The 13330-nt window shown below is 34.3% G+C and overlaps 1 protein-coding gene and 1 long non-coding RNA gene across 2 annotated transcripts; one reads left to right on the forward strand and one right to left on the reverse strand.

The window, feature by feature from the left end:
* Nucleotides 1-2694: 2694 nt before the first annotated feature.
* Nucleotides 2695-5449, reverse strand: LOC111401716 (BTB/POZ and TAZ domain-containing protein 1). The gene is made up of 5 exons (XM_023029573.1): nt 5194-5449; nt 4957-5090; nt 4321-4624; nt 3729-4045; nt 2695-3075 (listed from the first exon to the last, which is right to left on the reverse strand). Exons 1-5 carry the CDS (start codon nt 5332-5334, stop codon nt 2919-2921), a joined length of 1053 nt encoding a protein of 350 aa, XP_022885341.1. The 5' UTR covers nt 5335-5449; the 3' UTR covers nt 2695-2918.
* Nucleotides 5450-10869: 5420 nt separating this feature from the next.
* LOC111402710 lies at nt 10870-11901 on the forward strand. Its single transcript, XR_002704337.1, has 2 exons — nt 10870-11029; nt 11533-11901. It is a non-coding gene; the product is annotated as an uncharacterized LOC111402710 (long non-coding RNA).
* The last annotated feature ends 1429 nt before the right edge of the window (nt 11902-13330 follow it).

Raw genomic sequence — 13330 nt, forward strand, 5'->3', positions numbered from 1 at the left:
ATAACAGCCTTGCAGGCTTGAATAGGACTCGGTGAGTTTTTTGTCAAATTTTGGGGCAACACCGAAAATCAAAATACTAGGAAAATTGGTGTCGCCCAAAGGTAGAAGATTTATCAGGGCCCCAACATCCCTTAAAGTAATAGACATGGGACCAAGAGGGAAAACAAAAGTATTATATTCAGAAGACCAAAAACTTAAAGCAATGGGAAAAAGTGTTGGGTCAAAAATTGGGGGTTGAAGAGAGATCTCTAATAAATCAGAAATCCTAGCACGATCAAAAATTGCCTTGGTAGGACCATGGCCCATAAGGCGAGTATGCCATCTATGGAAAACAATATCAGATTTAGGCCAAGTGCAAATACCTTTTTCGAAAATCGGCCTTAGCGGCAAAAAGTTCAGGAATGGAGGGCCTTGAGTACAAGGGAACAGTTAGCCCACCGCCACTTGTTCGACAGTTTCGGCATTGTTGAATGAAGGACCTAGATAGAACTCATTAAGTTCGGCATTGGCTGGTGCAAGGAAGTTCGAATTTACATATGGATGAGTGAGGATTTTCTGGAAATCTTCGAAACTAAAATAGTCGTCAGATTGGGTTTGTGGAGCAACCATTGGGAATGAAATACAGTTTTGTTAAAATTTGTTTGAGAAACGTAGCAGAGAAGCAAGAAGATGAACAGTGATATGGTGAGAAAGAAGCGCGAAATAATGAGGCGTGATTTAGTGGTACAACGAAATGGCATGTCTTTGGAGTTTATAAGGGTTTGTAGCGTCGCACTTTTTCAGGCTATGGAAGGAAATAATGATTGAAATTCTTGGGAATTTCAAATGTTGTTGGGAAACACAAAGTAAATATGGCAAAAATTAATAATTGGTATTAATTCTGCTATATTGGGGGGTAATTGTTGACACACTAAAAGTGCAGCCCAAATCGAATAGTTCAAGAAATGAAACCCAATTGGGGAATTTCCAAATCAAATAGCCCAAAGAATGAAGCCCAACTGGGTAATTCAGGATAAAGGCCCAGATAGGGTTATTAATGAATGCAGTGGAAGCCCACGAACACGGTAACATCATCGCCCAAGCTTGGAAGACGCCCAAAATCTGAGCGAATGAAGTGCCTTACAATCGCCCAGAACTATGACCCTGTTCTCGCCCAAACCTTCAAATCGCCCAGGATCTTAGCAAACATAAGATGCTATGGTTATCCAGAAGTGCAGTTATTGAAGTAGTTATTGAGTAACCTTATCACCTTCCACAATTCAAGGAGCCCAGTTGAAAGCGGTTGAATGACAAAGAGCAGTGGCAGCAGCAGTTAAAGACGGCAGTTCCACGACAAGTTAGCCACCATAAAGAAAGTGGGTAGTTATAAGGCAGTCAAGCAGTTTCCAAGCGGTTTGTCACGAATAAATCATCAAGGGAATATAAAAGGAAGAGAAGACATAAAGAAAAAGACCCCGAATCAAACACTCTCAATCAGAGAATATGTAATTTCAATTTCTTAGTTTAAACTTAAACATTTCTTTCAGTACTCGTGTGCTTGCACCCTTTGGAGGCATTCTGTTTAGTTCCAATTGTAAATCATCGCCAATAAAACACCCCTTTTTGAGAATTTGTCTCAAGAGGTTTGTTCCTTACATAATCGTCTGATCTCCTTTTTAATTGTTAGCGACTACTCGCGCGAAACAATATTGTTAACACAAAGTTAATGAATTCAAGCCATTATATGTGTAAAAATGTCAAATACGAATTTCTAAACCAATAAAGAATTCAATTCCAATTTGCAAATATGCTTTCATTGCAAGATTGGAGCGAAGAAGTTATTACTTACCGGGACGTTAACTACAATCACAAAGAACGCTATAGACTATGGAGATAAAATAATAGCAAGAAGGACAATATCTTGTATTAGGTAACTTGTTCCAATTGAATAATTGTATAATTAACTATAATCATTTGTTGTTTATCTTAATGTTACAACGATAACAAACGAAGTTTTTTTCTAATGATGCACAATGACACAATTGCGTGGGACTTCATGAGTGTGTGGTTAATAAGGAAGCTAGCCTGCTATTTACGATGGCGGATATAGCATAGTCTTTAAGGACATCAATCGAGAATTATAAATTCAAACAGAAAGAACGCCTCTCTACCCGAAAATTGACTATAAGTTTTAGTTTCAGTGTGTTGGAATAGTAACTTCACAAAAATTTACATTTGGATAGGGACGTCGAATATGATGATTAGCCTATAGATATCACATGACACGCGTATAGACCCCTCTCTTATATTTTCTTCCATTTTTAATATTATGTGTTGCTAGTGGTCGTCTTATCCAAAAAAAATGTTATTTCAATAAATTGAAATCAATTGCATGATTCGTTTTTCGTGATTTCATTATTCCTAACGACCATGACATGCTACGTAAATGTTGATCTATTTCTCTATTTTTTAACATGTTCTACTAAGGTTATATTCGACCACGTAAATCATTCTTTTTCTTAATTTATATCTTCAACCAAAATCATTTGCACGTATCATCATTTCTTTCCTTGTTTTTTCTATCATGATCATACATCTATCTTAGCACCCTCTTTGCTACGATCTTTTGACCGGGTCTAGTGGAATTGGTAAGGATCGTTCAACAACAAAGGAACCAATTATTTGACTAGTTATTCTTGAAGAATTGAAAGCCAATTGGACACAACAAATAATACTTAAACCTACTTCACTGCTGACCCATCCCATCAATAAAAACAGGGCCCACAACAGTATTTAAGAAGCAAAGAATGACTAGAACAGCAACTTTTACAAAAATAAAAATTAACAATTTTAGTCTAAAATATATGTCTATACTAGATGTTTAGTTCAATTCGGTTCTATTCGATTCAAGCTAACTTCTCTAGTTCGAAACTTCTCATTCAGTAATAGTTCGTAGCCACTCTTGGCTCGTCTTCTCTCTTCCTCTTGGCAAGAGACAATGAACATACAGTCTTGACTGAGACGACCTTTCGCACGAGCAATCTCCATGTTGCGTCGTCTCGTATTCTATCTTCTTGGACCTTCAATTTGAACTGTCTGCAACATTAAAAACCAATCATGTAACATTTTAGAAGTATTATTTTCTGAATTTTGCCTATTGAAGATGCGATTTAGTTGTGATGTACAGTTAATGAACAACCTACGAGAACAAAATACTAGGCACTTCAACGACTTTTTCTCATTCAACAAATCACAGCAGGTTCCCTATAATATTGACCTTGGATCTAGAAAATCTAATAAAGCTATTGATAATGGCTATCATTAAGTGACAGAGACCCAAGGGAGAAGAATACATTGGCCCTACGTGACAACTAAATTAGCTTCCTTTGTAGAAAAAAACTGAATCATGATAATCAGATTCATTAATCACGTGAAGAACGCTAGGTTAAGACGAAGACATCATATGGGACCCATCCCGACCAAACGGGATTTCGACATTTAGAGTATAATTAATGTTGAAGAAAGCAACATTATTTTCCATCCATGATGATTTTGGAGAACATTTATCATTTATGTTACTAACATTGTCTTATTTTTTCTTCTGACAAGAATTCATATTTGATCATAACAAGCGTAACGCGTCATCAATTCCTAACTTATGCAACCTAAGACTAGTGCATACGTGTCCTAAAAGCATCTTCTACTAATAACTAAACCAGAACACGAATATTATGAAGCGTTTCTTATACCTGCACAAAGGGACTCTGCATTCATCTGTTTGGTCACAAATCGAGGAGTGCAATCGAAAGAGCTGCCACATTCTTTTACAACGCAAACACCCTCCATTAACCCTCCTCTTACAAGTGACAAAATGCTTAATTGAAAGCTGAAGTCCATGACAAGTCGAGAACTTGCTACACGGACCCTTGTTCTTGCTCGGATCCATGTCATACGGACCGACGCTCGTGCACCCTTCCGTACATATATGCTCAAGACAATCCATGGCTTCACTCAATTGTAAATACAAACTTTGCTCCTCTCTATACCTCCTCGTCCTCTTTTTCCTCTATCAAAAGCAAATTCGTATAAATATTAGCCCCAATTTATCATCCTTTTACAAATTAAATTATTTGTTGCAGTAACATTCTCAACCACACATTTACATAATAAAATATTCTACACACAAACTAATAAAGTTTTTTAAAATTTTAATCATACATTCTCCAAAAAATACTATTCAAAACTCTTTAATTTAATGAGAGACAAAAAGGCTCTTAGTAATAGTCTATTAGATGATCAAAACACAATATGGACAAATGAAGGGAAGTGTTGAGGATATACCGATTCGGCTTCATCCATGAACCGTAAAATTTCGAGTTCGAGCCATGGATCATGGTTTTGCAGAAACTTCCATCCTTCAGTCTCCTCAACAGTGTTGAAATTATTCGACAATAATTTCAAGCACTTTACATAAAGATCAGGTGCGTCGCAGAGTCGAGCAAGCTGGAGTATATCGACCACATTTTCGATAGTCAACCGCTCGGCTAAACCCCTTGTACAATTCTGCTTTAGCTGTGGTACAAAATATACATGGGACAATGCGAGCAAGTGAATTCCATACTTCTCCATGTGCTCCTCATCACACCTGATCAAAAACAAACACAAGAATAACTTATTTTAATTCCTATGTTCTTGGAAGCATCATAATAAAAATTTCTCAAATTATTGAGTCGGTCGGTGCGCAACGTGCCACGTGTACAGTGATTAAAATGGGCGGCTGCTGTATGACATGCATTTTTTTTGTCGTGATTAAAAGTTAGCATTTTGGCGTTTTTTTTTCTTATTTTTTTATTTTTTTGGTAAAAAAGAAGGGATCTATTTCAGAATAATGAAATTTGATTCTGTGAAAAGAAGTAAATTAAATTAGACATTGAAAATGGAAGAAATAATAATGGGCGAGGAGGATGGGAAACTGACTTGGAGGAATACAGAAACTGCACGAACGCGGAAACGGCGTCGTATGGAACGCCGAGTATATGAATTTTCCGATCAGAGCTCCGGCGCTTCTGCGGACTTGTTATTAACCGCTCCACCACCGGCGATGCCGAAGCCTGCAAAAAAAATTCCGAAACCCAAAAAATAAAAATAAAAAAACCCGGTTGAAAATTTCGGAAGGTAGATTGAATTTTGTGGGTTTAAGAATGGAATAAATACCAGAATTCTAGAGTGTGCCGGGATGATTCTGCCACCCGAGGTAATGATTTGGACGTCGGGTTCCAGTAATTCATCGGCAACCATGGTTCCGTCGCCGGCGGACGGAGAATTTTGGAGAAACTGATTCTGCAATTGAACCATGATTATGGAACCAGGCAAATGTTTTTTTTTAATAATTACTTGAATAATTTGTGACAATTATTAACGTGGGATTGCTGTGTAAAATGTAAACACAGTTCTTAGGTTCCTTATGGGAGTATTTGAAATATGTCAGTTTATTTATAGACAAGGGAAGAAGATATTGCCTCGATGAGTTGTGGGCCCCTACCACGATCCTACTTGGCAATTTCTTATCATGACTCAATTAGTATCAAAGATAATTCTACATGCATATTATAGTGATCATAAACGTGTTCATAATATACAGGTGAAATTCCATAATTGAAGAATTGAAAAACCTCTCCAATAATATTATGTCATCTGTACATTATATACAATATGGGTGCCCAATTCAAATTGTTCGTGCGTATGCAAGATGCTTTAAAAAAATTAGGTTCTATAATTTAGTGAATATCTATAAATTTAGATAGTAATTTTTTTTTTAATAATTCAACAACTTATTTATCTTTAACACTTAATTTTATTGCTCTTGTATGTATTTATTATTTTTTTTCTATCTTTTATTTTCACTTGTTAGCCTCTAAATTATTATATTATTTCATTTCATTTTCTTTAAATATACTATTTAATTGTAAGCTTGGACAAAATGTCCAGATCAAATCAAACCAAATCAAATCGTGCGGTTCAATTCGATTTCACAAAAATAAATGAATGATTTTGGTTCTTCGTACCAAGAACTATTTGGTTCTGGTTCAAGTTTGGTTCTAGTTCTAGAACCGAGAACCAAACTTAATTTATAATTTTATTTTTATATGAATATAATCTAGTATTAATTGAAGCCAGTCCAATAGCTATTATTTTTGTATAGACTATTAAGGGTATTACTCCAAATTCAAACCTCAAGAGTCCCAAACCCTATCCTGCATATCCCTCAAACGAAGCAATTGAATATTAAACGATTAATGATTGACTGAATGATAAGGGCTAAGTTTCTATTATGAAACTTGATATTATTAACTTTTCGCGAAAAACCATTCATGTATATTTTGTTTGTTAGTTTGAACTTTTAAAATCTTGATAATTGATAATTTGAACTTGCTACATTTTTTATGCTCGTATTTTTTATTTAAGTATATATTTCTAATTTATGGATATGGCCTACGTCTGAAAATTTAAGTTATAGAACTAGAACTAGACCAAATCAAATCAGAGCCGAATGGATCGGTTTGGTTTGGTTCCATACCTTTAAAAAAGCCATTTGATTCTATTATCAAGAAAACCATTGATTTATGGTTCGGTTCAGTTCTCTTAGAATTAGAACTAAATGAAATTATGTCCACTCCTATTTAATTGTGTTAATATATGTAGCATTGAAATTTGAAATATTTTGAATGCATTTAATAAAATTATTGGAGATAATCTTAGAATATATCTTGTACAATAAAATCGACCCATACTTTTATGTAATTTAAAGAACGCTAACATATTAGATAAAGTGATTGACTGAGCAAACTAAGTAACTCAAAAGTAATCAAACATGCTTGAAATTTTACTAAAATGTCTAATTTTAGTGATGTTAAAATGGGTGTGTCAAGCTCAACTAATCCGCCTAAAGCAACATTCTATTAAGGTTCGTTTAGTGTTCGTACGAACCCGTCTAAAATTATGTTTCGGGTTAAGCCTGGACCATCTTTCAAATATGAGGATCATGTCGGCATACAAACCCATCAAATTGCAGTTCGGGCCAATGCCACCCATCATTTTTATTTTTTGGAAATTTAATGTAATTTACATTAAAGTCATTATTGGGGAAAAATGAATATTGTGTGAAAGGAAGGGGGTGAAAAAGACAATATATATGCATATGCATTTTATGGCCAAAACTTATTCTGTCAAAAATTATCAGATTAGAAAGAAAAAAAATGCTGGGGCGGGAACTAAGAAAAGCTCAACGGTTATTATTTTAATAGATTATGCTACATATACATTATGGTGTTCATAAGGATGCTTATAATGTACAAGTGGCATAACGTCATTGAAAAGTTGAAAAACAGTTTTTTCAACCCTCCAATCATAGAATTTCACATGTAAACTATGGACGACCTTATAGATGCCATAATGTACATGTAGAATTATCGTATTTTAATTTAGAAGAAAATATACTCACACATGTTTTTCAATTTTTAATTTCAAAACTCATATGATAAAATTATTCTTTCAAAAATCAAGTTTACCCTTACCTTACCTCACGCGCCCCGTTCCACATCACACACCAGCCACCAGCCTAACCCTAATACCATTTCTATCCCAAAATTCTCATAATGAACGAATACCATTCCACAACCCACACCCCATGAATGTCGAACATCAACTTCACTTTCCTCTCCGGCAACAGGCTCTTCTTGTCGTCTCATTGCCACCGCCACTTCTCTGATAACTCGCTTATCTTGACATCCCAAATAAGACAGACGAAGCCATTGTGAACTAAGATGACGACGAACAACTAGTTGTGTTGTCCTATGCTAGCAATGGAGGTATGTTGGGGATTTGAGGTGACGAAGTACATTTTCTCTCCAACAATAGGCTCTTCTCGTCGTCCCGTCGCTTCATTTAACGATGTTGCTGCATCTGCTACTTCTAGGGTATGTTGTTCTTGCATCAATGATGGTGGTGAGTTGGAGATTTGAGGTGGTGGTCATCACATGGTTACAGATCTAGCAGTTGCCAATTGTTGTAGTTGAGTTGTAGATAAAGTCAATGGCTGTGGTTCAGATCCAGGTGATGGTGTGTTAGAGGTAGAGGTGGTGGTAAGTTATAGATTTGAGGTAGCACTGCGTTTTGGGTGATATCAACGATAATGGAGTAGTGGTAGAGTTGGCAACGATTCGATTCAGGGTATGTTCGGCCAAAATCATTACTTAACTATCAATTTTTTTTTCATACCATAACCACGTAAGTTGGTTCGATTTGGTTCGGCCCTGTTCGATTTCGACAATTAATAATCATGAAAATAAATTATTTTTTATAGGTCCAACCATCAAATTGGAAAAAAATAATTTATGGAAAAAAAAGTCAATAAAAACAAAAACACAATATTAAGCCAATTTAACAAACAATATCTCAAATAAAATGCAAACAATATCTCAATTCTCAAATGTAAAATCCGAATTTAACAAACAATATTATTAACATAAAAATTCTAAACAATATCGTTGTCCCTTCAACCTTGTACATCGAATTTGATTCCTACTCAATAACTCAAAAGCTCCAACTTCAATTTATATTCAATTTTGGACTGGACAAAATCATAAAAAAAATAATGGAAAGTCCAATTGCCAAATTAATTTTTTTAACAGGTAATCAGATCGGGACGAGGCGATAGTATAGATATCATACCTGTCCCGCTCCAAACCGGGGTATTAAAATCAAATATCATATCTATCCCATTGCGCCATTGATTCGATTTTTTTCGTCCCATTCAATTCAGTTAACCGCAATTTTCGATTTTGATAGTTCGAATTACCATCTCTATAGAGTGGGATGAAGAGCAATTGTGACCAATTAATTTGATAGTAGTAACTAATGAAATGAATAATTTATGACCTATAAAAATGTGTGATTTGTGATTAAATTTATCATTGTGACTCACAATTTGTATATTTGTGACTTTGACTTTGTTTAATTTGTAACTAGTATGTGATCGTGATCATAAATTGCATGATATTTTGACCTTGACATGTTTAATTAATTAACAAGTCACAAAATTTTTGAAAATTTTCCACAAGTTTCTTATTTTTGAAAATGTATTTTGATATATTTGTAGTTATGTATTTTATCTTTAATTTACTTTTTTCTTTATATAATAATTGGACTAAGTTTGGTTAGCCTTCGTGGATTGTCAACCTATAAATTGGATCGGGCTAATCTCGATGTGATTTTTTTAAACGGGATTCGGCATTCGAACATTGAAGGTGATGCCCATTTTAAAATTAGTATACTTCGATCTGGCTTTTTAGATTTCTGAAAGTGTTTATGATGACTTTGTACGAACCCAACGTGGAGTAAGAGTCATTTGGGGATAGATGTTACCCTTGGAGGTCACAAACGTCTAAACGGCTCATATCTTGACCTGTTTGTCTAACCATTTCCTATGTATCATCCTAATCCTTTCTAGTGCATAGCCATTTTTCCAACTTGTCTCAATTTAAAATTGCAAATGTTATAGGCCTTGCAATCCTATAATGCCAGTGGCAAAGGCCCAAGGAATAACTTGGGTTAGATTTTCTTGGTCAAGTTGGTTTATGAAATGTAGGATGTTTTTGTGTTTGTCGCTTGTAGAAAATCACTTGTCATTGGGTAATAAAAAGGAGCACTTCTACACTAACAGATGGATGACTCACAGAATTAATACAGATGAGGGGTGGAAGATTTTTTTGGCATTTTTTATCAAAACATGGGGCCCACACACATGGGAGTCTTCTGATAAAATTCTGTGAAGAATATTTTTGTACAGATGGAAATAATCAATAGAAAGAGCCCCACCATAACTCCACTAGGGGTCGCCATTATCGGATGTTTGTTCACTTGGGTAAAAGGTAAGAGTTATTGGTTTGTTCATGAATGCCCAATTTCTACTTTTACTTTTGATCTAAATTTGGCTATTTAGTTATAAATTATTTAATTACAATTAACAACTTTGTGATTATATAAAAGTTCAATTATGGTACGATTCAATTTGATACTGAATATTACTTAACCAAATTGAGAAACAATTGGAATCTTATATACGAAATCATTGAATCTAACTTTCAACTGTAATATTGCAACCAAACCATTTGGTTCCTCAATTACAAGGAAAGATCTGAGTTAAATATAGACAAAATTTCCACAAATGACGGGATCAAACATGTTAAAAATTCGATTTTTGAGTTGGCAATTTTGGGTACCGTTTAAAACTTAAGCATAACCAAATTGAACTAGTGGAATCACTCTATTTCTCGTTCAGTACTGTCATCCACCCTTAAGTGTATCATTTTAAGATCTTTATCTCGATATTAAATTTACTATTACTTTCATCAAATATGCATTTATGGGCTACTAATAGTTTCTTAAATTTCATATTATAACACGTACTATATATACGAGAATTGTATTGTACGTCATATTATACTTATTACAACCCAATTTTTTTTAGTCAAAAGTCCAGAGTTGAATTTTTAAAGTCAAAGTCACATAGGGACTTAAATGAAATAAATGACTTTATTGAGACTTGAATTGACTAAAATATTTTATTGGGGTTTATTTTACAATTGACAATATATGAGGGTTACATTGGATACAATTGGAAGTTGAAAATTTACTTATACATTTTTGGGAAGTTTAGGATTTAAATGTTAGCTCATATTAGAGAAGAGGGACTTTTCTTGCAATTTGGAGTTAGTGGATTTTTAATGCCTTTGACCATCACTTTTTCTCTCATAAATCACACACACACACTAAAAGAAAGAAAGGACCGGCAGAGAAGAAGAAGAAAAAGGGAAAGAAAAGAGGGAAGAAAATGAAGGAAAGGAAAAAGAGAGGAAAAGAGATTTTAAGGAAGGAATATATATGTTTTCAAGTCAATATTTTTGAATTGGAGATGCTATTTACACTAAGGTGGTAACGTGAAAGTTGGGCAAGGCTGGTAAAATTGAACCAAATTGCTATTCATAGATCTGTGAGTGGAAAATCTACGTTTTCAAAAAGAAGATTTCCTTTTTATTTTAAAGCATGTTAATTACATGAAATGTCTTATTTTCGAGAATTAGTAAATGAGCATGATTGTTTTAAAATTATTATTTAAATAATTGATGTGATTATCTTACTCTAGTGCACTGAGGGGCTACGGTCGTGTACTAGAGTCATGTATTTAACTCTTATACACTGAGGGGCTACAATCGTGTATAAAGGTAGCTCTTATCCACTGAGGGGCTACGGCCGTGTGTAAGGATACCTATTCTACACTGAGGGGCTACAGCTGTGTATAAGGATGATTATGTTGTTTTCATCTTGTACACTGAGGGACTACGGTCGTGTACAGAGTGTTGATCAGACGGTTTATGTGCATATGATATTATAGCTTTCAGATCATCAGTAGATGATTACATGGAGTATATTTTGATGTGAATTTTAAGTATATAGCAGATTATTAGTTTTCAGCTTACATTTTCCCGTATACAGTTCAGCTTATGGATTTCGGATGATGATTTTAGCTTAGTGAGTTTGTCTAATGTTCTCACTCATCTTGTATTAATTATTATCATCTTTCTTTTATATATCGGCTTGAGTCTAATTTATGATTTAGTACCAGAATTTTGAGTTTATACGATGTTATGATACAGACATCAAGAATAATGAGTACATTAAGGTAAATGTAGCTCTATGTATGTATGATCAGATTATAGAATTCAGTTATTCAGTTCTAAGAATAAAGTTTTCAGTTTATAGTATTGAGTAACAACAATATTTCATAGATTATCATGGGTACCAAAATTTGTTATACTTTACAGTTATTTATCTCGAATAAAGAACAAAGAATCTTATGATGCAGTCATGTTTTAGTTCTAAAGGTTTTATCCGATTTCAGAATTCTCAAAGTATTAATAGAGCAAGAATTTTAAGAAAATATGCATAAATGGAAAAAGTTTACTTATTTGCAAATTATCCACTCACTGAGCTATTAGCTCATATTGCTTTTACTCTTTTTCCTTATCAGACAGATAGTAGCTGAGCTGAGCACTACTGGGTCAGTTGATCTATCGAGTTGAACTATAAATTGTCAAGTATTGTATAACTCATCTTATCAGGGTAATAGTTCATATTTTGGAATAGACACCTCTTTTGGTCAGAAATTAGTTCCATGTTTTGGGCTTACTATGTTTTGTATATATTATGCATTTTGGGTACTGTGGTTTATAAATTGTTGCAAAGGTCAAATTGCTAATGTTGTATTTGAATAGTTGATTTTCTGTGAGTCAGTGTACCCTATTTTAAACTATATGTATCTGTTTGGGATATTGGATTATATATTTTAGGTGGTTTTAGTCTATAATTCAGGAGGAACTCTGCCAAAATTTTTACAAAGCATATCATAGTCAATACAAGTCAATGTTGCCTTGATGGTGGGTATGACACTTAACTGGTATCTACCATCGGCGCACGACACGTGTCGAATTTATTAGGATGATTCGGGAGGGGTCGTGTCAATACATATTGAAAAGAATAACTGACAAATTTCATCATTTCTCTTTAGTCTTTACCCAATTCAAATATAATCCAAAGAATAACTGAGAATTGATTTTTTGACTAAAAATATTAAAATAATAAATTATGTATTCATGTATGAAATTATTTTATTGAAAGAATTCTAAATTGTAAATTTTGGTAGATTGCGTGATTAAAAATTAAGAAAAAATTTTGAATTCATATGAAGAATATTTTATTGTGAAAATGTCCAATTAAGAATGAGTATGAAAAAAAAAACGAAAAAAATATAGGAGAGTGGTTGTCAAACAAAGCTAGTTCTTGCCAAACGAAAGCTTAGAAAAAGGCGCCCCCGGGGCACATCCAAGTTGGCGGAACAATCACATTGGGGGGCTCTGGAACGAAGCGTGGGGAGTTCGATTCCTGGTGAGAACCTTTGATCCAATAAAGGAGGAATTATTGGTGGATTAATCACTATGGAGGAAGGCTCCCTTTGGGGAAGGAGTTAAAGCCGTGTGGGAATCTAGGAACCAACAAGTGCAAATCCCGCGATTTATCTCCCTGAGCTGTTGAGGGGCTGGAGGTTCAGGGACGAGGATATAGTCTGACGCAAGCTGGGACACATCGTTAAAAAAAAAAAAAAAAAAAACTGTGAAATAATCAGGTCACTACGTATGAGGCTAGTTTTGGTCGCATTGGAAACGGAACGATAATCACTTAACCTCTTTGTGATAGGGGAAGAGCCACCAAGAAAGACTACCAAATTGCTTTATTT

Source organism: Olea europaea, chromosome 10 (assembly GCF_002742605.1).
Source record: "Olea europaea var. sylvestris chromosome 10, O_europaea_v1, whole genome shotgun sequence".
Taxonomy (NCBI): domain Eukaryota; kingdom Viridiplantae; phylum Streptophyta; class Magnoliopsida; order Lamiales; family Oleaceae; genus Olea; species Olea europaea.

Excerpts from the sequence above, each read along its gene's own strand:
- LOC111401716 (XM_023029573.1), bottom strand. The coding sequence starts at position 5,334 with ATGGTTCAATTGCAGAATCAGTTTCTCCAAAATTCTCCGTCCGCCGGC. Across the intron at positions 5,091-5,193 it reads CGGCACACTCTAGAATTCTG|GCTTCGGCATCGCCGGTGGT; the intron begins GTATTTATTCCA and ends TTTTTTTTGCAG. Across the intron at positions 4,046-4,320 it reads TCATGGATGAAGCCGAATCG|AGGAAAAAGAGGACGAGGAG; the intron begins GTATATCCTCAA and ends TGCTTTTGATAG.